The 23,977-nt window shown below is 39.5% G+C and overlaps 1 protein-coding gene across 1 annotated transcript in view; it reads left to right on the top strand.

The window, feature by feature from the left end:
* The window catches only part of gabrb4 (gamma-aminobutyric acid type A receptor subunit beta4), a 46,259-nt gene that overhangs the window by 13,587 nt on the left and 8,695 nt on the right, over positions 1 to 23,977 (top strand). The window contains exons 2-4 of the mRNA XM_070916696.1: positions 13,782 to 13,849; positions 15,332 to 15,552; positions 23,611 to 23,693. Of these exons, the coding sequence (XP_070772797.1) occupies positions 13,782 to 13,849; positions 15,332 to 15,552; positions 23,611 to 23,693 (372 nt within the window). The remainder of the gene's footprint in view (positions 1 to 13,781; positions 13,850 to 15,331; positions 15,553 to 23,610; positions 23,694 to 23,977) is intronic.

Genomic DNA, 23,977 nt, shown 5'->3' with positions numbered 1-23,977 from the left:
AGAACTGATTGCTGATTGTTTTGGTAATGGAGCCCAGTCTCCTACACATTACATTCCTTTAAGGACATGGAAAACTCTCATCCATTAAAATCACTCAACAGGACGCCGCAAACAAAACGGCAGTTCCAGTCAATAGTAAAGTCACCTTTCTAAATCAGTGCACAATGTCTATTGAACTGCGGGTAAACGTAGCAGCAGTGCTTCTGCTTTGTGCTGCGTAGACCATGATATAATCATGATAATGCACTCTGTGGTGTTCTGATATAGAAAATAACCTGGACGCCATTTTGTGTGTTATCACTTACATGCAACTGTACTTATGTGCAATGGTAATATTCAGTGTCAATGCAAGAAGCAGAGAGATTTTCAAGTCCAAGCAGTTTTAGGTGACAATCCTCAAGCAAACTTTAGTACTTTAGATTAAAATGGCTGGCTGGAATTTCACTCTTACATGTAACAGACATTTTACAGGTAATGTATTGGAATTGTATTGATTTTGCATAGATCCTTACCTGTTTGACTCTGGTACATGATCTGTTCCCCGTAACTGCCCTGCAATGACAGCCGTGTTAGAATCACGCAAATGATCTCAGAACAAAGCTGAAGCTCAAAATATTCAGCTTTGTCATCACAAGAAGTAAAGAACTCAAGCAGCTGGCTGTTTGTTGGCACTGTTTTTTAAGTGCATGCTTTCAAGATATGATCCATTATTCAAGATTTTAGTTTTTTTTCGTTGGGTGGGCACATTGATGTTGCGGGTACACTGTGGCTGCTCTTATCGAGTCATCAGTTTCAATCAAAGACCGCTATGCAAACGTTTAGAAATAATTTAAGTCATTGTGGCGACCTGACGAGCTGTTTTTCTGCTGCTGTGGTTCATCGTCAGGATGGCCTACAGATGATCACGTTCCATATATTCCGTATATATGTCAGACATATATTTATTTCTTAACTCAAAAGTCTACTGGACTACCTTCATTTACTGCCTTCAAAGTGCTCATTTAGTTTATAATTTATAGTGTCTGGTCTCCATTAAAAGCCATATATAGACGTACGTATCAAGTGACTGATGAGCTAAACAGTTTTCCTCCAGTAGCACAACGCACCTCTATTTCTCTCCATCTCCTTCAGTCTTCCTTTGAGTCTTTGAACGCACCCCAGCACACACTGTCACTTTTCCTTTTGATTCCAGTTTTTTTATTTTATTTGGTCTACGTGAGTTTATTTTGTTTTCCTAACTTCACATTTAGGCGCTTTGTTTTTGATATATTATTATTTTTTCCTTGTTTTAGAGTCTGTCATTTAGAGTCTGTTATCCAGCTCTGTTGACTTTTGTTTGTCACGTTGTTTTTGTCTTGGTTTTGTTTGAGGTGAGATATTTGTTCAAAGTTTCTTTTTTTATCTCACCTGCGCAATGTGACTGTCTCTGTTCCTTTGGTGGATCATCACTTCATGTGCAAATAAATGAACTAGATGGCAGTGCAGGAGCAGCAAAGTAGTATTAAGTAGTGAGATTCATACGGGTGAAAAAGAAGTCGAATACGTGAATCACATGTGATTGATGATGACAGGTAATGAAGGGGAAGGGATGGGGGATTCAAGGACGTTGCGGTTCATTGTCAGTGCCTTAACCCCTGAGCTTCAGGACGCCCCAATATTTCACATTCTAGGCTCTGTGGTTGTCTTTATTCTTTGGCCACTGTACAGCTGGACCAAAAAGAAGTAATTTAAATGCTATTCCCTTGCATGCACACCAGTGCTAGTGTAACGGTCGCAAATTAGTATATTAATAAAGAATTAATTCGTGAATCCTACTCTCTTGAGACATATTAGCCATGATCGGTGAGGAGGATCTGCACATAATTACCACAAGTTAATATAATTATGCAGGCAGCTTCGGCAGGACTTACCGATACACGGCGTGCCACTGAAGTGACTAGGATTTACTGCACATGTAGGGTTACTCAGGAGATTAGCTCTGAAACATGACGTCAGTTGAAAGAGACAAAGACACAAGTCTTTTCTGGAAAAAAAAACACCTAAAAATCTTTACCTTACCTTACCTTGGTCATACTTTTTCAAATTATAAAGGGACATGGAAATAATGGCATTGATTATAACTGTCAATGTGCTACTTGCTGAATAAATTAGGCCTGTGAGTAAATAAATGATAAGTTGGACCATAAAGGGCTATTGAATGAATTATACACTTCTTTAGCCAATAAGTTTGCTAATGGCTTCAGGATAAATCCTGCAATGGGCACACTTTGTCCTCAAGTGCCCATACTGTACATGGGCACGCTGCCCTTTTTTCCTTTTTTACCATTTATAAAGAAATTAACATATAAGTGTCTTTATTTGTTTTCTTTTTAAAGCAGAGTCATGACTGACACCCCATCTTGTGTAAATACCGTCCTCTGTTTGTTCAGTATATGGCCATCAAATCCAGCTTTGCACAGTTTTGGATTTGAAGGTATTCTAATGTTATTTCCAGTATACAGTAGTTAAATCGTTTTGCTGTCTCCAGTAGGGAAATCTTACTGTTTGATGTAAACTTACAAGAGAGTGGACATTTTTTTATTTACTTGTTCAGATATTTCCACAAAATGGACCAATAATTTAGCATCTCACGCATTACAATTACGCTTACCTGACTAAACTAAATGAAACCAAACCAAACCTCCTGCTGCAGCCCACTCTTCATCCTTTTGGAGTACCTTAATAATGTTCCTCGTGGGATTATAATTCATGAGTTGGAAAGTCATCCGGTAATATGCAGTAGTGTTTCATAATTCACTGACAAAATCTGTGTATGTAAGTAGCAGGCATTGTTCACGTGCAGCTCTTTAGTGTGGAATCTAAGTAGTTTTCATATATCAGGTCCAAGGTTTGTGACAGGATAGGACGATAAGATGAGGCCACCTTTACTTATCCTCTGTCTCTCTGGCTTCCTGTGATATACTGCCTCTGTTCTCCTGTTTTACCTCATCATTTTCTTTTGCCGTCTCTTCTGTCCTTTTTCACGCCAGAGCTGTTTTAATGATTTCCCTTTTATTCACCGGCTATCACTAATCTTACCTGGCTGTTTCTTTATCCGTAGTTGCCGTAGCAGCGTACTGTACATTCATAGCTGTCCAGTAGTGTTAGTGCTGCCAATTGTACAGTTATTATCCTCAGATAATGGTGAATGCTGCAATGATGCCATGTAACTTTTATTTGACCAGGATGGTCCCATTGAGATTGAGATGCGGTTTTCAAGGTAGGCCTGGATACATGGAAAACATAATACAGGGTGCAGAAGAACATAATGTGCATTACAAAATAGTAAAAGTAGCAAGGTATAATAAACATGATAAAAAATAGACTATCACTCAGTATTACACACATGTAATCTTTTGAACATACAGTTGTCACATAAGATTATTGCAATAAATTAACATTTATTATTTAGTCCAGTTAGAAATAGATATTATAAACATTATTATTATAAATGATAAATAATGAATTATAAACAAGCCCAATGCAATGCCTGTAATTTAAAAAGGAAAGCAGATACAGTATGATTCATGACTTGTGTAATGTTTTTTTGAAAGCAATCATTGATGGATGTGGAAAGTATCCAGTTTAAATGACTGAAGTTGGAAATATATGACACAATTAATTAGGCCTCCAGAAAAACATTAAGCAGAACTGCAGAATGAATTGCCGTGTCAAGTCAGTAGGTTTCCCGTGTGCCTGTTGGGCAATAAAATTGAGCGGCATGGCTTAGATCAAATCACACTGGGGACGTTACTACATTTATGCTGAAATATCTAGAATACCGTTTCCAACGTTAACCTTTTCACTGCAGACGTAATCATTAGACAATAACAGCTTTGTCCATTTCATTTATAGACTGAAAAATGTATATCTTTCTTTTCAAAAAGTAGTAGATCTGGACTTCAGTGAAAACCGGAGCCTAATATATCTCTTTGAAAAGCTTTATTACTCTATGTTGGAAGGGACAACATTGGTTTTGTGAATAACAATGGTTGCTGAAAGTCTATGAAAAGTATATGAGAAATACACAAACAATGTTGCATATTGTAAACAAATGTCAGTGGAGCAGTAATCCTACTTTTTTTTGTTGTTGTTTTACCTGCTTTACTGCCACACAGAAAACAAGCATTTTATTTTGAAATTTGTTCCTAATGGGTACAGGGGGGCACTGTGGAGGAGAGACATTTTGTGCAAAGCTTCAATAAATTAGTCTGAAGAAATGTTTTTTGTTGGTGAATGATTTTGAATATTCATTAAGGGCGCATGGTGGCTCAGTGGTCAGCACTGTCTCCTCATAGAAACTAGGTCCTGGGTTCAAGTCTGCCAGTCTGTTCAAACCTGGGAGTCTACATATTCGCTCCATGTCTGAGTGGGTGTGCTCCAGTCTCCTCCTACAGTCCAGAGACATGCAGGTTAGGTCAAGTGGAAACTCTAAATTGCCTGTAGGTGTGAATGTGTTTGTCAGTCTATATATGTGTGTTAGCCCTGTGATAGACTGGTGACCTGTCCAGGGTGTACTCTCGCTCCCAGTGCATTCTGGGACATAGGCTCCAGCTCCTCGCCACCCTGAACGGGAGCATGTATGGAATGGAAGAGTATTTATCGAATTATAAAATAAATATATAATGTAAAAGAGCTTATATGCCTGACCTAACTGCATGTTATGGCTGAAACTGCATTTAAAAATATTGTATTTTTAGGGGGAAGTTGATATCAAATTGTTTTTTTTTTTGTTTTTTTTGATGATTCCTGAAACATTCAAGTATTCTGATTTTGTGAACTTGTAGGGATATTTAAGGTCTTGAGGGTGCAGGATGAATGAATTGGGTCAGCACAGGCAGCAAAAGTAGTTCCCTGTGGTGACCTAAATAGCTTCATTCATAAAGACAATCTACATTCAGAACCTCGTGGACGTTTTAAAACTGTAGAGCTACTTCTCAGTGTTGCTAATACCACACACCTAGTTAACAAACATGATGTGAAATGTTTTTTAATTGGCAACCAAGTTTCAGGGTAGGTATTTAGGAAGTGTTCACCCACCAGTATTGTGTTCAGTAAGTGAATGATAAGGATGTTAAGAGTGTCATCAGTGTTGAGGTGGCAGAGTTTGGCTGTGTCGTTCACACATGACACACACAACAGACTTTTCATATTCAGGCGGAGCTCAGTTGGAATCATTTTAGCCACTAAACTTTATGACAAATTTGTCACAGCCAAGGGTAGATGTGTTTTCCCGAGCGATCATGTTCACTGAAATCACTTGCCAATGTACAGGGTGGAGGTAATAACATGAAAATTGGTGCAATAATGGAGTTGAATTCAACAGATCTGCCATAAATACTGTGCTGAATAATTTAATTTTAAGGTGTCGTTTTTACATTTTAGTTCCTGTGTATTCGGTCACAGTCGATCAGCCTGTCAAAGATGGCCTTCGGTTTTGTAAGCAAAGGTGTCGTTTCTGCATCCTCTGCTATTGTATTGGTTGCTCTCTGCCAAGATGGAAATTATTGATGAGGCCGCTGCATTAAATGCAGGGGAAGAATACGGTGCAACGTAACATATTGTTGTGTTTGTTCATGTCTTGAGAAAAGGGGCTTCATGAGAGCAGTGGCCATTGAAAACAAAAGCAAACAGACTCGACTGGATAAATAATCGTGCTTCTCTTGCAACACTGTAGGGAAAATGCTGCACAGTTGCTATGGAACCTCTGTTGCTAGGCAATGGGTTGATTATCAGAGGTTTTTTTATATAAGAGGCAGAGTGGTGTTTTCTTTGCTGTCCAGCAAATTTTGTTTTCAGAACTGACAGGTTTTACAACTGACAGGATCTGTGGAATAACAATAATAACACCCTCCTTGATTTAAATGCAATTTATCCAGTTTGCTATGTTTATACTCTGACATTTGTGGCACACTGAATATTCAAACACTCCATATTTACATGAAATGTAAACATCATGAAAGGCTGCGCTGGTAAACATCGATGTTAGAGGAATGCAGTGCTTCTCCTTCCTATGTATACCATACAAAATCATATCTGTGACTGTCTAGCTTCCTTAAGGAGCCTCTTTAATCAGATTTCTTCATGTGCTGACGCTGTATGGGTGCAGCAAGATGTCTTCTCGTCTGTTGAAAACTCCTTCTCCTTGGCACATAATCAACCCAGATATGCCAAAAGAGTTAACTCAGCCCCTAATCTCAGCACCTGTTTGCTGGTAATTTATGCTGCTTAATTTATTAACATATCCAATTTTAAGCAGTGGAGATAGGGAGGGGATATCATTATGTTGCCCTCTTGTGGTTGCATTCAGATATCAGACTGATTAAGCCTTTTATTAATGGAAAAAGTAATCCATCTTTTTTTCAAATAGTTGATGTTGAATTTTTTATAATTGTTTTCACAGCTTTCCTTTGTTTTCAGGCAGGGTGTGTTGAAAAGCACAGCAATGTCTAAAGCAGACATTATTAATGCTCATAGTCCAAGAAATTCTAATGTAACAATGTTTTGAGGTTTGCCAAAATCCAGATTTGCCAAATACAAAACACAAGCAGCAGGGGGGTCAGACTCTCTCGACATCCTTCTAGCTCAGCCTCTGCCTTGATCACATGCGCACATGCTCTCTGTCCATGTAGTCTTAACATTAGCCTGATGGAGGATTTACACAATCCTGTGTTCCTCTCTCTTTTGCACCGTCCCTGGAACACGACCACCCTGCTCCCCTAACGCCTGACGAAGCCAGCAATTATTCAAATGGCAGACCTATCTTATATTATGTTTCATGAGGCTAAAATTAACACTGTTGACTCTAACAAATGCCAGAGTAAGCAAAGGCCTGTCGTGTCCTGTACTGTCCCTCCCCTCATGGAGGACTCCATTCAAAACTCTCACAATTTGATGATGCTTTGTTTATCAGGAAACGTTGGCAAACATATGAATCATCATTAATTTCAGTGCAGTGCAAGTTTGTTTGTTTGTTTGTTTGTTTGTTTATTGGCACCATACAATACATTTATAAAGAACTACTCGCTGACCACATTAACTATAAACTATAGCTGGCATTGTCTATAAAGTGACATGGACTGGCTATTTAAATCTGTTTGAGTCTGTGTGCAACCAAGACTGCTTTCTTAAGCATTTGTCAGATTTCTACAGCACTGACAGATACCATGGGATTTGGAGATGTTAGATAAGGTCCAGCCACTGTGGTGGGTAGCTCAAATTAGAAAAACAAGACAGAGGCACTTCTGCACTGCCCCCAGTTGAAGTTGGGATATGTATTTTAATCCTATGACCACTCCCTGACACTGAATGTATATTATTTTAATATGAACTGCCATTACCAAAGAAAACCTTAAATAGGGCAGCCTCACTGCCCACTACATCAGTTTAGCTTGTCTCCCCCGAGGCTAGATAAGACTGTCAGACTGGAAGCTGAATGCGGTGACACATTGTTGGAGTTGAGAGGACAGCATACATAGATAATAAGCAAAGGAAGGGACAGCTAGGCTAAAAAAAAAAGCAACTGTCAACAAGGAGTGAAAACATGATAAGCACAGCGAGATGCATGACTGGCTGGTTTTTGAACCGTCCAGGGAATCTACTCAACACAGCAGCTATCGTCATCACAGAGTTCCCAACCCTGCTAATAATTCCCACAGCCATGATCCAGGTCAATCAACCGCTACAGAAACACAATTTAGATGTTGTGAGGATGGTGTACTAATTGTAAACAGTTACCATGGGGATCATCAGGCAGGCAGCACCATTCAGTAACCACATGATGTCAACAGATACAGCATTTAGTTTCAAAATGCAGGTATGTTAGTTTTATTAGGGAGGCATTTCCCATGAAAGATAAAAGGCCCATGACACCCCAGAAGGCTCAGCAGTGGTTTGGATATCCCAGAGCTGCCTTCCACCAACCAGGGCTAAAGTCGGCTACGCTAACCCTATTCTCTGTTAACCTAATTCTTTTTTGATTTTTGAGGGGTCATTTTTGGCTCCCTAGTTAAAAGAAGAGTGAACAAATGAACAAATATTAGCCACTAACCTCATCAACGCCACCATTTCTAAACCTGCTTTTTTCAATGCATGTAGAGTTAGCTTTTAAGGATTTACTGTAACCCAGTAAGGACCCACAGTGGCCTTTCAAATACATAATATGAAAAAACAGTTTTTCTGCTTACAGCATGTACAGGATTCCACGAAAGCTTTTCAAGCATAATGACTTTTTTGAACAGTGCATGCCATGTTATTATGCGATAAAAATACTTTATGTTTTCAATGTGTTGTTTAATGGATCATTTATAGTTTTGCTAGATGACTCTTTTGGTACAATCAAAGTCATAAGTCACATAATTTATACGCTAATAGTAAGTAATAGATATCTGATGAGGTAATGATATCCAGACAAGCCAGCAATACTGCTACCCAATCAGAGTGGCTGATCATAAATAATGCTTTTATTAAAGGAATAGTTGGACATTTTGGGAAATATGATTATTTGCTTTCTTGCCTAAGACTTAGATGAGAAGATCAAAGCCACTCTTATATCCGTACAGTAAATATGAAGCTGCCATGCCATACAACAGTACTAGCACTCTGTCAAGAAAGTTGGAAAATACACCTCCTTTAGGAAAGCTAAATGTCAATTTCCCATTCGTTTTGCAAATAATGATCAATATCCCATTGGCAAGGATTGTGAACATGGTCGACAGTTTCTTCCTCTGTAGGAATTGTACTTCATGACTTGATCTTGTTGCTCACAATGTTAATTCTCACATTGTGGTTTGATAATAATCGCCTCTGTTGCCGTAGTGAAGGCTAGAGGATAAATGGCACATTCTACCTTGATGCCCACCTCCAGAAGCACCCGCGCTGTAGTGAACTCTGCCATTTGCAAGAGCGTTGGAATATCTTAATATGCCCTGAGCAAATTTTAGATGATGGTTGAAGCTTAGGACGTCTTCGTTATACACAGCTGAATTCATTAGAATCCAAAAACGCCACAGAGTTTCCTGTTCTGATTACAGTTGGTGACAGATGATGCTTGTGGGCTAAAAGCTTAAAAAAAATGCCTCTTTTTTTTTTTTTTTTTACATAAATGGGTTATTGATTGATACCTGTCCTATACAGCAATTGGAGTGGACTAAGTGGATAGATCGTTGCCATGGTAATACTCACAAAACAAGTGTGGCAGAAAACGTAAGAAAATGTCATCACATAAATTGTACGTTTTTTTTCCCATTTTATTTCATAAAGTCATTTGTGAGTGAAGGAACAGCAGTCTTGTAAGAGGAAGAGGTTTACTGTGAGATCACTGTGTTTAAGTAATTATAGGATAGATAGTGTAATAATCGTATAAATGATGAGCGTCATCTTTTGTCGGGAGATAACTGTTAAGAGGGTTGAACACCCAAAATCTCCACTGGATGCCTGGTAACCTCATGGTGACGACAAGACTTCCCATAAAATTGCAATTTGTTGTTCTTACGCTTCAGTTTATGTAATGTAATGTAATGTATGTATTAAACAAGATAAAAGGTGTGAATTAGTGAGCTTTAGAGGTGCTCATAGCCAAATTTTGTGACATTTAGACAGAGCCAGGCTAGCTCTTTCCCCCCTGTTTCCAGTCTTTATGCTAAGCTAAGCTAACCAGCTGCTGGCTATATTTACCAGACAGATATGAGAGTGCAATCAAACTCTCTGCAAGAAAGCAAATGTAGTGAATTTCACAAAACACCAAACTTTTCTTTTTATTCATTGTTGAGAAATTGGCCGACATCATTTATAAAACCAGACAACAGGAGCAGTTTGACACATTCAGTGGATTCTTGGAAAAGTAGTGGAAACTGTTTACACTCTGATATGGTAATTGTTCAGAGACAATATGGGTTGCCAAGGGACAGCATGATCTGTTTCTCTCACTCACTCCTTTGTTTTGTATAAAATCCTAATAAAGACCGACTACAGGATGACTGTAGTTAGCACTTTGTTCATCAGTTATTAGTATTATTTTTAACCGAAGCAGTCTCAAGCATTTTCTAGTCAATGTTTTAAATGTTGGTCGACAATTAATGGAGAAAAGCTTATTTAAAGATGTAAAGTGTTGTTCTCCCAACTTGTGAAGTGCAAGTGCAGGTCGCGGTTTTATTTTGAGAAAGCTGTGGCGACAAAGTGAGTGCCTCTGTTTCAGTAAAGCAGGGTCAAAATATGCAGAGAGAGAGAGAGGGAATCGGTGCTTTCTGTTTTCATCTAGCGAACGAATGTACTTTGACATCTCTGGGGAGAACTGTTACTGGTTGCCTTCACAAAGTGCGATGGAAAATGGCCCTACTTTTTCCCTTTTTTTTGTAGAAAGAGATGGGTCAGGGAATATGACAAAGCTTCAGGGCATTTAGTGTAGTGGGAGGAGAGGAGGGAAGGAAATAGGATTACAGAATGTAAGAGAGCGGATAGATGGGCCTTTTCAGCCAAGTGGTTCGCTGGTTAATATTTTAGTACCAGTATTTGAAGAGAAACATCATAATTAACCAATATCTGTAGAGAGGGCCCCACGGGAAGAAATGATCTTTAGATGAATCAGGGGACATGTTAGCGCTTAGCGCTCGTACCATCATAGTTTTAAAAGTGTTGTTTGTCTTTTGACTATTTGATAAACATTGTTCTGATAGACGAGACAGTGTTGAACTCAAACAGAAACAGCCCAGAGTTTAACATCAGAAACTCTGTATGTGTCCTACTGTAACTCTGTGACGTCATAGATGAGTACAGTCACGACTGTCTCCCCTCAGGCGTCGGGGGAGTGTTTCCTGACCCTAATACCTCATGATCGCAAGGATAGTGCAGGATAGTACAGGATAGTACATGGTCTCGTTTGGAGCAGAGCTTACAAATACAATACATGATATTTTTCTGATTTAGAGGTTTATCAAAGCTTTGACCACATGGTCCAGTTGCGATAATTAATCCATCCAAAAATGATCCATTTACTCCAGTTAAATCGGCTGGTATTGCTGGCATTTCTACGTTGTTCAGAAATTTGAATCTAGTACTTCCAACCCCCCCCCCCCCTTTTTTTTGTAACGCCTGCACGTTATTAAACATCAAAATGCAGTGGTTGGTTCTGATGTTTCTTTCTGCAATGAACTTGAGAACAAACGTACTGACTTCTGTCTGACTGGGGCCACTTAATGACTTGTGTTGACGTGGTCTTCCAAGCATTTAGCAATGTTATACACTCAGGTGGTGTTTAGCACATGCTTTTGTTCCAATACAATCACATTTGCAAGCTGCTCCACAATAGCTACTTGTAGTTCAGATGGAAGTAAGTGTAGTTAGGGATATTAATGTACACTCATTGGATGTTTGCCTCTGCTTTGAGAGAACAGTGCTTAGGGTAAGAGACACTTCATCACTTGTGAATGAGGTGCAACATGACTTATTGGGTCAATAGTTCTGGAGCAGACGCAGACTCGACAGTCCTTGTGGTCCAAAGTTGGATCAGGTCCTGGCAGTGTACCCTGCAGGAGTGTGTGCTCCTCCCTCTCACAGCGAGTTCCATGCTCTAAGTGATTGAAGCCAGACACACAATTTGTGGGTCACTATAGTTAGTGAGGGTAAAGTGCACCGACAGCTTTGATTGGACTGTATTTTTAGCCATGTCCAATAAAAAGAAGTATAGTCGTATAGCCTTTCCATGCACCTACAGTCTTTATTTCAGGGTTGTGAAGGTATTTGGACAGATTAGGGTTATATTAGACATTTTTATACATTGTCAAAAATCTTTATGGGCTCTGAACTGTGCAAGTCTGCAACCCATAATCATCCCCATGACTCCTGCTGTCTACAACTGTCAAGATCTTTTTTCCTTTTCTTTTTTTTTTTTTTCCTCCCTTCTTTTTGCATTTCAAAGTGTTGTATTTTGAGAGGATTCAGAAGAAAGGGAAATGAAGTTACGGATCTGTTCTGGTCAAAGAGAGACTCACGCACACAAGATGTTGATTTTTTTTGTCTTATTTTTTTTTTTTGTGAACTTGTGCAGGGCATCCATCAGCTGAGCATAGACATGAATCACCCGGCCCTCTCTGAGTCACAGTGGCCCATAACTCTCTGTACCTTATCCTGGTGTCAATTAAATAAACATAAAACCTGCAAATTATATCAAATGATTACCAGAAAAGGAACCATATATTTAAAAAAATATGTTAAAAGCCTCATGCACGTCCAGTAACTATAGATCACAGATGTTTGACATCTCATAAGATTGTGTGGGAATGGGGGAGGAAATGTGAAAACAAGTGATCTAAACAGATGTGGAAGGACAAATCCAACACAGAAAAAACAACTAACTTCTAGCTGCTTCAGAGCAGGATGGTATGGCCATTAATGGTCTATAATTATTAATTAGGGTCTACAAAGACTGAACAAATATGCATAAACAGTAATGTAATCCCATATCCATTGCCCTCCTCCATTTAAGTAGAAGGTCATAGGTTCTGTACATCTTGAATGTAATGACACACGTGATGAAGTACATATTGTAGTAAAGCTGTTTCCCGTGTTGTTTTATGATCCTTATGCTAATGCAATTTCCACTATAATACCATGCAACATTATCTGAATATACTGATTCAGCACTGCCACATGAACCAATCACTGAACTGCTTCTGCTGTTTCTGTTTTCTGTGTCAGCAATTCATATTTTTATGGCCTGATCATTCTCACTGAAACGATGTAAGGCTGACACGGAGGGAGGGAGGGGGGGGGGGGGGGGGGGGGGGGGGGGCGTTGTAATAATAAAACACTGTCGACAAATGTGTTCACTCACAAAATCCACTGCCTGGGGTGACCGCTTCTCGAGTGGTGGGTGCCGGTTTCCTTTATTTTGCTGCTTGCTAGAAAAGGCATCAAGTAAAGAACATATAAAAGGAAGGAAAACAAGTAACTCACTACACCCACTCTCCGGTGTGGTTGTAGTGCGATGCTAATATTCCAAAGTTTGTTTGGATGAAACCTCATTTTAAAGAGCTGACTACAAAGATAAAATGAAGACAATTTTGTTCTTCGGCTGATCTGTGTGATCATATACAACACAGTCACACAGCATGTCTGAAGCCCCCCCCCCCGTTGGTTACAGTGACTGTGGACGCATGAGCGCTGTGAATGGATAATCCTTGTAAAGCTAAAGTTATGTGAATATTGGAGTGGGCTAAGTGTTTACTGTACATGTAAGGGAGTCTATGTGCTTAGCTGTTTACATGTCTACAGCATGTATTGTAATCATGTAAATGAGGCACAGTTTGCTCTTCCTGTTCCTTTACATGAATTGCTAGCCTAGAAATTAGCATGGATGAGTGCGTTTCCTCTGTGTCGTTTCATAAGCTTCTGAGAGTAACTGATATTTACTTGCGGTTTTACGTACTCTCTCTAAGCAGCAGAAACACATTTTGACATGCTGTGTTGTTCCTCTTTTAACTAGGAATATTGCAACCTGATGTATGGTTGCAGAAATATGACAGTATACAACATTTTTAATTAAAATGGTTATTATTTGTCCTGAATTATACTTTTAAGTGACTTCTGAAAACTTAAGTGGGATTAAAAGTAGGTTATAAATCAAATTCATTTAACATAAATGACTCCATCAGTTTACTGTGCACATGAAAACACAGTACAGTAGTTGCATGTTATCCTTATTGTACTTTTTTTAGTGACATCCGTTTTTTTCCTCACTCCCACAGGTCCTCCAGTCATCGTAGGAATGAGCATCAACATAGCGAGCATCGACTCCATCTCAGAAGTAAACATGGTGAGTTGCAAACTTCTTCGTCTTTTTTTGTTTTTGTCCCCATTAAAAATGTGTCCAATTCATCCTCACACCGTAGTCCTCGTTCAGAGTGTGGTCCTTCCACACTTGCAAGACAGCACATATTCCTTTTGAGTAGTGAAGAAGGTAATATGGCCGGTGTCTGAGTGATGACGTCATTCTGTCTCTCAGCGTGACAGTCACTCACAGTGCAGCTCCCTCCTGCCACATGTTGAGGCAGCTTTTCTTTCCATTGTTTTCTTTCTTTCTTTCTTTCTTTCTTTAAATTGTCTCTCACTTTTGCTTCTGGAGTGATCCAACGATTTTCAACCTGTTCAAATAAACATCAGACTTTGTTTTAAACGATTTGCTGGCGATATCTTCGCTCTTGTAGGTCTTTGAATCACGAGTTCAGAGAGGGAACATAGGAACACGTTTTTATTAATGATCAAAATGTATATTAAATTGTCAGTGACAAAAGATATTGTCTGAGTTTTAAATTTGACAAAGGGAGAGGTATGAAAAGACGCTCTCATGATTAAACACAAAACATAATATATAAATATTTGTAACTGCTTGCTGTTTCTGTCGACAGTCAAGTGTCAAAAAAAGGTTTGTTGTCTGTGTTTTTGTGAAACTAATACAGGACGCTTTTCCCCAAATCTGCATTTGAAACAGCGTGTTTTTCATTTTTATAATTATAATATGATTGAGAGGGTTGATTGATTTGTTCATGAGTAGTATGGCTGAGCACTCATTAAGAACTGTGTGTTCATTCATTTTGTGATACATTAATACAGAACACTTTGTGTCATTAAGTACAAAACAGGATGTAGGGTTACTCAACGTCTTAATATGCATCATGCACGAACACAAGACGCTATTTTAACTGTTAAAGATAATCTGAGATCACTTGCAGTCATTACAATGAGTTTTGTTAAAACACACAACATTTAAGATCATTGGACGCCAATGTGTGTCTGTCATGGTTCTGCCTGTAGACTACAGTACTTTGACCAGAGGGACAACAACATATTCGCTGGCAGACATTTTATCTCCACTTGCTCCACAGTGCTTTTGCAGTTAGATACTGCATTATACGGGAGTACTAACACAGCTGTATTTATTGGTTTGCTGCCAATGTCCTATTTTACAAATGCTTTTACACTTTAGTTTTTCTGATTGTGTAAAAAAGCTAATCAATTTTCATGATCTGAAGGCGTAGAACTGGTGTAGCAGTGCCCTCACAGCAGATGCCTTTCTTTTATTGCTGTTGTTTTTTCCTCATTAAATAACATTTTGGTAAAGCACTGAATAGAGGGATCACAACACCTTGTTCTTGTTACATAACGTATGGTTTTATCGGGCTCTGGCAGGAAACAAAAAGATTTCTTTTTTGCGAAGTCGTTACCGTAGCTCATGACCTTGTGTACAACTGAATAGCTTTTTGTCTGTGACTTCATATAAGTTTTCCCTTCTCTTCAGGACTACACCATCACAATGTATTTCCAGCAGAGCTGGCGAGATAAGCGTTTGGCCTATGGTGAGCTGAACCTAAACCTGACTCTGGACAACCGTGTAGCAGACCAGCTTTGGCTCCCTGACACCTACTTCCTTAATGACAAAAAGTCCTTTCTTCATGGTGTGACAGTAAAAAACCGTATGATCCGACTGCACCCTGATGGCACTGTCTTATACGGGCTGAGGTAAGAGCAGTGGAAACTCTGCTTTCTGTCTCATATACACACACACACACACACACACACACACACACACATATCTCTCATTATGTGCATTGATTTTCATATACTCTTGGCCGGCCAGGTGGTTTACATCAGCATTTCTCCTTTTAATATGTGGCTAATCAATATATTCTTTGTTTTTTTCCATCCTGTTTGGTTTGGTTTTCTCCAGACGCGCACCACAAAAGTCAGCACTGTTAAGACAACTTGATCAGATTACACATAATCAGTGGTAATTGTACGAGCATAACTGCAAGTGTGTGCTAAAATAATGTGGATTAAAGCCATACTATGCAACTCTTTCAAGAATAACTCACATTCTTCCTCCTACAGCTAAAATAATGACTTCATAAGCAATAAAAGGCACCATTACTCACTTCAACACACTCAGGGGTTTTGCTGCTACAGCCTTACTTGGTCTGGTATGACCAGTATCTTCTGGTGGCTAATGTTAGCTAATATTAGCAAACTTTGGGTAGATATTACAGTTCACTGACTTTATGACTCGTCTACATTTTAGCATTTAGCATTTAGTTGTTACATGTGGCCGCAGTTGCTCCTGTTCAGCTTAAGTGACATAGTCTCATTCATTTGTGCAGAACTGATTCATTTCCCACATGTCTCTGGTTTGCTCTTGCTGTCTAAAGACAGTTTGTGAATTGGACAAATTGTCCCTAGGTGTTAATGTGAGTGTGACTAGAAACCTAGTCCAGGGGGGTTTTCTGCCTTTTGCCAGTACATGCTGGGAGATACCCAGAAAAGAAAGGTGGTACGGTATAGAGAAGGGATGGGTGGATTTTTAATGTTTGTTGTTTTGTTTTGTTTTCATTTTACTTTTTGAAAGATTTAATGATGCAAGAAAACAAAGCCTCAGTAAATAAATATGGATACACAGGAACAATATTTCATCCATGCTGGGATGGGCTTTACCCCTCTGTGACCCTGAACAGGATTGGCACGTAGAGAAAATGGATAGATGGTATCACCAGTATTTAGAAATCTAGAGCAAGAACAAACACCCGATTAAATATTAGACCAGAAAAAACAGGAACACTTCATTGACGGGTGGGACAGAGACTGCTGAAGACCCAAACATACTTACAATAACTTTTAATTAGATAACTGCTGACTTTATCATTTGCATCTGTCATGTGGCAGTTATAAAGCGTGGGAAACTTTTGATAACCTGCTAACACATGTGACGGCAGAAAAACAAGATCACCGCTAGTATTTGGTCCTGTGGCAGGATGAATTATGACAGATTTATTTTTGGCAACAATAAACAGACCTTAAAGCTTTATTTATAAAGGTAACAGTCTACAAAGTTCTAAATGTGACTCAGGACAAACAATAGCAATGGAGGAGACGGGTACATTAAATCCAAAATTCTTTGACCCAAAAAGGCTTTTAAAAAAAAGGTTCAAAATGCTCACCACCTAAATGTCCCAGATCACCGTGACAAACTAGACAAATCAGTCAACAGTAAATGTGCACAGAGGGACCCATCACAAATCTCTTGGGGACGGCTAAAAGTAGGAGAGCGTCCTGAGGTTTGTTCAGACTCAGAATGGATTGCTGCTTTTCTTAACACAAGTCATTAAAACAAAGTAGTTTGATGGAGGCAAAGAAGCTGGCAATGTGTTTTGTTCCCTGAATAAAAGAAAATGGCAGTGACAAGGCGTAGATCATATGAAGTAATGAATTATTAATGTAATAATCAGTATTCAGAAACTCCGAATGACTGAATTGGTGCTGACACAAAGGGAGATGTGATGGCAAAAAGTTTTCCTCTTTCCTTTTATGACTCCTCTCGAGGTATCAACATAGTGAAAATGCAGTCTCACTGTTGCTGAAGACCACGCTGCAAATATCTGCCTACTAGATGAATCTTTAAGGGTTGTTTCCTCTCTGACAATCGCACACGGGCCTTGCAGTATACAAGCTCAATCCTGGAGCGGCATGGCGCCACCAAATCACCTTCTGCTGCTGTTTAATGGCTACAGAGACTGACTGAACTGAAATAGAAGGACCTCATATATCCTGCAAGCAGTTCTTACATTATTAGTAAGAATAAGCCATTTGTGCTAATTCGGCACCAATCAATTCATTAAATGTAACTTTGATTGTTTTAAATGTGTGGATGAAAGACGTCACATGCGTGTACCTCCACCAAATTAGGCAGGTGGAACCCGGATCAATTTCATGCCAAAATGTACCAAAATGATGCTGCGCCACCTGATCTGAATAAACATCCCCAGCTGCTCCACTCAGCGTACGTAGCTCAGCACATCCAGGTTCCTTTGGAGCCACGTAAGTACCAAGCAGGCACCAGCATAGTAAAATGGACTTGTGCCAAAAGAAAATGGCATTACACCTGCATTTGCACCTCTGCTGGCTTTGTGCCTGCATAAAGCAGGAGGCTAAGGCTGTTGCTAGGGACACTAGCAGCAGCCGCTCCTCCAACATCTCATCTTCAAACTGCACAGGGTTTACTGTTGTCATCACCCACTGCAGTAATGGTAAAAGGCAGATGGCGTCAAGCCCTTGGATCTGTCCTCCAGACCATTTTTGCAGCAGTGTACAGTAATTAGAAGCAGTGCATAATCTACATGCCATGGTGATTTCAGGACCTCTACAAGCCTCCTGTAAGCATGCAATTAAATGGCTTTGTTAAAATGTTTGACTTTGCCCAAGGGTTGTGGGGACATTTTTTCTCCCCCAGAAGAATAGCTGCAACTTTAACAACCGGTGTTGTGTTCTCGGTTCAGTTCATTTGAATGTTGCGCCTCTCAAGTTTGATCGCTTGAGGTTTTTGTTGTCTTCAATGCATTTTCTTTTAAAGACCGCCTGTTTGAATCCAACCCCCGTGCTACACTGGAGCACAGTAAAATGCAAACTGTGGACAATCACATTACACACTCTGCTACACCTTGTGCTGCGCTCTCACCTATCCACTCACTGTGAAATGTGCTGATACTGGTGTTTGTTCCTTTTTTTTTTTAGCCTTTAGTTACCTTGACTCCGAGTGCTTACAGAGATTTAAAACTGAGCTGTGTTGATTTGTGTTGATCGGCCACTTCTATTGTTGTATTAATTTTAAGTACAAGTTGACATTCTCGCTACTTCTCTCCTCATTTTTTTTACCCACTGATCTCATGTTGAGCATTGAAGGGTGCACTCTGTACCTGCAGTCTCTGCTCTGGGGCTAAACCATGATTGCACCCTTTTTCACCAGGATTGCCTTATTTTACTACAAACAAAAACCTACATGTATGCAATCAGGATCATTTAATAAATACATCAAGTATGTATTTTTTAAAGTATTAGTGATTTTAAGTGACAAAATTACGAATAATTCAGTGTTTTACTCAGAAATACAAATATAAGTAATATAGCTATAACTGAGTATAACTCTCTCACTGCTAAGTGATGCACTTAGTTTGCAGTCGTCCTTATTGCAGAGTATTCCATATTTGAATGCACTGATAGTGATTTGCCTTGTCAAAGCAAGAAGTTGCGGCGTACCAGGTACCAATTCTTCCATTGTACAATTTTGACAGATGTGGTTACTAGTTACTTTTCATATTAAGTCATATGATAAGCTTGCAATGAGTGGTTTTGTTCGACTCCCAAAGTGGTAAAATGATCCACATTTATCACAAAAAAAAAAAGAAAAAAAAGAGTGAATGCAAATTTGTGAAGCCGAATTTTCCATTTTTCTTTTTTCCAACCCTCATGACCCCTCAGATTTATCTTGTGACCCTTTGGAGGGGGACCAACCCCAAGGTTGGAAACCATTGGACTAAATTACGAAACTATATAAAGCAGTTAAAAATAGGTCCACCTTGAGCAGCTACAGTAAAGTATTAGTAGTACATCAGTATTAACAATCTAATGAAGTCATATGAAATATATCGCTGACAGGTTCCATTTTGTTACTTTTGATACTTTATGTACATTTTGCTGATAATATGTCTGTACTTTCTCTGCAGTGGTAGTTTAATTGCAGGTCTTTTTCTTGTAATAGAGCATTTTTACATTGGTGTACTGGTGTACCAATGACGTGGATTGGCGAATTGTCCATAAATGTGCATGTGCCTGCCTATATTTCCTCTCCCTAGGAGTGGCCATGGATTGTGAGAATCAAAAGATGGAGTGATGGCACATGTGTACTGTAGGTCCAAAGTTCAAAGCTGTAAAGCTGCCCCCACACATCTCCATAGAATTAATGTTGTTTTTGAAAACTAGTCTTGTCTAAATGGTCATTTTTGTATACTCGAGATACACTGTGGAGAGGAGGGTGGGGGCTGGGTGAGGACTGCTGAGCGCTGCAGGAGAGCGTTTTAGGTGTTGCAAACAAACAAAGTCGGTCGAAACATCAATAAAAGAGGTCGGTGTCAGTAGAAAGTGTCCAGCCCGGTGTGCATGATAGAGCAGCTTTTTTTCTAACTTGCCCGTGAGTTGAAAGGCTGAATCATCGTTAGCGAACTGACAATCCAGTTTGGTAGCGCGCCGGGTCCTGAGAGCATTGAGGGGCTTTGTTGAGCTAAGCTTTCGCCAGATGGTGTTTTCTCTCTTCCCATTCTTGTGAATCTGCTCTCTTGTGTTGCTCTGTTTATTAAACCACAGCGTAGTACTATGATCTTCTTCGGCGAGCGAGCCACCTCGCAGAGACGGATACAGGAGTAGACTGTGTAGGAGTCAAAACTATTGCTCACATGTCTGAAAGCCTCCCTGTCTGTAGCGCTGAGCCTCTGGGATCCACCTCCAGACTGCTTTTAGTTGTCATGTAATGCCGGCGCCAAACATGGCCTGAAAAGCCAAGAGAGGCCTGTAAAATGCACCTTTAATTGTGAATTAAGAGTAGGCGCTGGCCTTTTGTAAGCTCTTAGTTGGTTTTGCATTATAATGGCATTACAGAAGTTGCATTTGCAACAGTTAATAGTGATTTTGGCCTTCACCTTCGACAGATGATTCTCAAACCCTTTGTGATTTGCTTATGTAGTCATAGAGATAATGACCAAAAGACAAATACAAACCAACTAATATTGCATCTCATCTTGAAACCTACACAGTGAACAGACTGCTCAGTGTCGGACTGCAGTGCCTGCTCAGGTCTGAGGCTGCTGCTGACCGTCTCTGGTGGGACAGTAAGTTGCTGACCTACATCTGCTGACATTTCCAAATCCCAGGCCCTTGCTGTGAGCCGTCCCAACTCGTGCCTACTCAATGATGATTCTCTCCTCACTTGTTAACTGTCACATATAAAGTCAGTTTTATTCGTAGTGGGGCTTTTTTTCCCCCTCTCTCTGCCAAGAGGTAAAGAATTCATTTCTGTCCAATACCCCGAGCTGCTGCTGCTGCCAGAGTTTCAATGCTTCACTATGCTACCTGGAGTATTGTCTTTTTAAGAACAGTAACTGTGTCTTGACAGGAAATGTCTCCCTGTTTATGATCACAGAGGACTCAGGACCTCGCTGCAGCTTGAGGTTTCAGGCAGCACATTGTAGGGTCTCTCCATATTTTAACTTGCTCCATTTTTCACTGCGTACAGTAAGAGGAAACTTCGGCACACATTTGTTCTTTTCGTGATGTGTTTGTTTTACCTCTACTCCCCTTTTTTGGCCCCGAGGTTGCTTGGTAGATTTATAAATGGCTGTGGTTACAATGTGTTGGTATATACCAAGTCTCTATAATTCACTGTCATTAGACTTAAAGGCCCTGAAAATGTATTTACTGCCAATGTTAGAATAGTTCACATTCTTATTTTATATTTCTGTTTTCCTTTATTTCTCTGTGCTCTGCTCAATGTTGCTTATTTCTTTGCCAGAAGTACATCGTCTGTGGGGTTTAAAAGAATTAAAACAATCAAACATGATACAGATGATATACGGAGATGACTACATGACAACTGAGTAAATCAATCTGTATCTTATTATGTAAACAAACACCCCCCTTCCCTCCTCCACCCATCCAACCGCCCCTCTAACCGACCCCATGGTGGCTAAATGTAAAATGCCAAATCTTTAGTGGTTATGAAAGTAAGGACGTTGCTGTCTCAGGCAAAAGTGAATGTGGAGGTTTCCATCTAGTTGACAGCAGCCTTTTTGCTACAGTGAATCCAGCTAGCCATCATTTTCTCTGAGACATGTTCAAGTTCAATTTAAAGGCATCATTTAATAACATTACCTGTGGGCTGCAAGGTAAAAAAAATATGATCCAATAACTTTGGAGATCATTTAATAAAAATGATAAAATATTAACAGGGCGACATTCCCACATGGTGTGTAGAAAAGTCTGATTTAACGGATTTAACTGGCAAAGATTACACTTCCAGCTTCATCAAGGCTGCTTTCTTTGGGGTTAAGTAAAGTTGATATACAAACTTGAAATGCAACAGTTGATGATTCCAACTATGTGAAGATATTGTGATTTCTTTTTGGCCAGTTTATTGATACAGATAAATAAGCAAGATCTTTATTCCATGTCTGTACGGCCAAAGATAACAATTCACTCATTCATTATAATGAATCTTTTGCTTGTAGTTTATTAACAAACATGTTTAAGGTTGAGTGTCACAGGGAAGAGGAACAGAGGTTTTTTTTTTTTTTGGTTTTTTTTTACTTTTTGCCTGTAAAATCATGATTGCCAGGCAACCTTTCCTGTTAATGTAATTAGACATGATGTTATCTCCCCACAGTGGGTATCGGGGGTCATCCTGCTGTATATACTGTAAATATATACCCGTCACACGTTTTGTTTATGCATTCTTTTCTTTACCCTTCTGGTGCCTTCTGCCATCATTGACCCAGAGGCCCCACATGTGTTAATCTGGTCCAATCAGCTTCAGACGAACATATTTTGTTTTCCAATTACCCACCGACAGCACTCTGTTCACCCCACCATGACCAATTTACAAACTGTGTGTTCAGGCAATATATCCCCAATGCAAACATCTCATTATCTATCTGTATTACTAATTCTACATACTGTAGATGGTTGTGTACATTTGCATACTGCATCAATGTAAAGCCACACACTGTAGCAGCATTGGTGGCTTTGATTTAAACATGATTAATAATGTATCCAAAATGTGAAAAGCTTCATATTACTAGCACCATGCTCTAACATACACACAGAGACATACACTGTTCCCCATGTGAACGTGCTGGTGGCTTCTGACACTGAGGTGATGAGCTGAAAATTAATTTTTCTATTTCATTTACACAAGAGGGCAGTAAGCGAATGAAAGCTGGTGTGATGAACACACAGCAGCTGGTATGAACAGCAGAAATGTAATTACTCAAATGTGCTGCACCGGTAAATATCTCAGTTAAATGCCAAAGACCCCTACATGTGTCATTTGTAGCCGAAGCTATTTTCCTGGGCTACTGGATTTATTGGATTTATAAACGAACTGCTATGCAAACACCTTCTAAAGCTACCTGGCAGAAATGCATATCTCGGAACTAGCAATAAATAATGTTCATTGACAAAATCGCAGATGCTGAGCAGTTTGAGATACACATAAAAGGGATTACATCTCACAGAAACAAAGAAATAAAAAAATAAATCATATTTAAGAGTGTGCGGAAAAGTAGGAAAAATTGTCAAATTCCCCCAAAACATTTCGTAAGTTATGTCTCCAGCTCCCGTGAGCCTTTTAAGAGGTTAAGGAACATGGATGTGCTTCACAGTTACATACATTCAAACCCACACACATGCAATATTGGAAAAGTGTCCTCACAATATTATACGCTTATAAACTAGCCATGGATTATTGAACTGCTGTGGGGCTCTCGTGTTCTTCATGTTCAACAAACAACCACAAATTTATTACTTTGAAAGTGCAAGTTAAGTAAATGGTGGACATAGCAGCCTTGTTCGTCATGTCAAAGCTCATCTGCCACGCACCCTGACCTCTTAACCTTTAAGGGGAACAAAATACATAAACTTGTCTGTGTTCGTGTATATTTATGATGTCAGCTAAGTCGCTGTTCCGTTTCTGTCTTGTTTTCTCAGAATAACCACCACTGCTGCTTGCATGATGGACTTGAGGAGGTATCCTCTGGACGAACAGAACTGCACCCTGGAAATTGAAAGCTGTGAGTAACACCAAAGACTTGACTTGACTCTCACAACAAAGACCATCACACTGAACTCAGAGCAACCTTCAAAAGCAGTAAGCATGACTGCTTACATGACTGTACCGCGTGACCATTGTCTTAACATCATCCCACGTTACCACGTTTTTTTTGGTAAATACATTTGAGTGAGATAATTAGAGGAGTAATTTGTCAGCTGTTTTACCTCTGAGGTTGAGGAACAGAGAAGAAATCACAGTGCTTGCTGATGTGCATTGATTACTATTCCCTTAGTGTGACAGATG

The sequence above is a fragment of the Enoplosus armatus genome, chromosome 13, assembly GCF_043641665.1.
Source record: "Enoplosus armatus isolate fEnoArm2 chromosome 13, fEnoArm2.hap1, whole genome shotgun sequence".
Classification (NCBI taxonomy): domain Eukaryota; kingdom Metazoa; phylum Chordata; class Actinopteri; order Centrarchiformes; family Enoplosidae; genus Enoplosus; species Enoplosus armatus.
The sequence above is the reverse complement of the archived record's forward strand: the minus strand, read 5'-3'. Positions and strand labels throughout refer to the sequence as shown.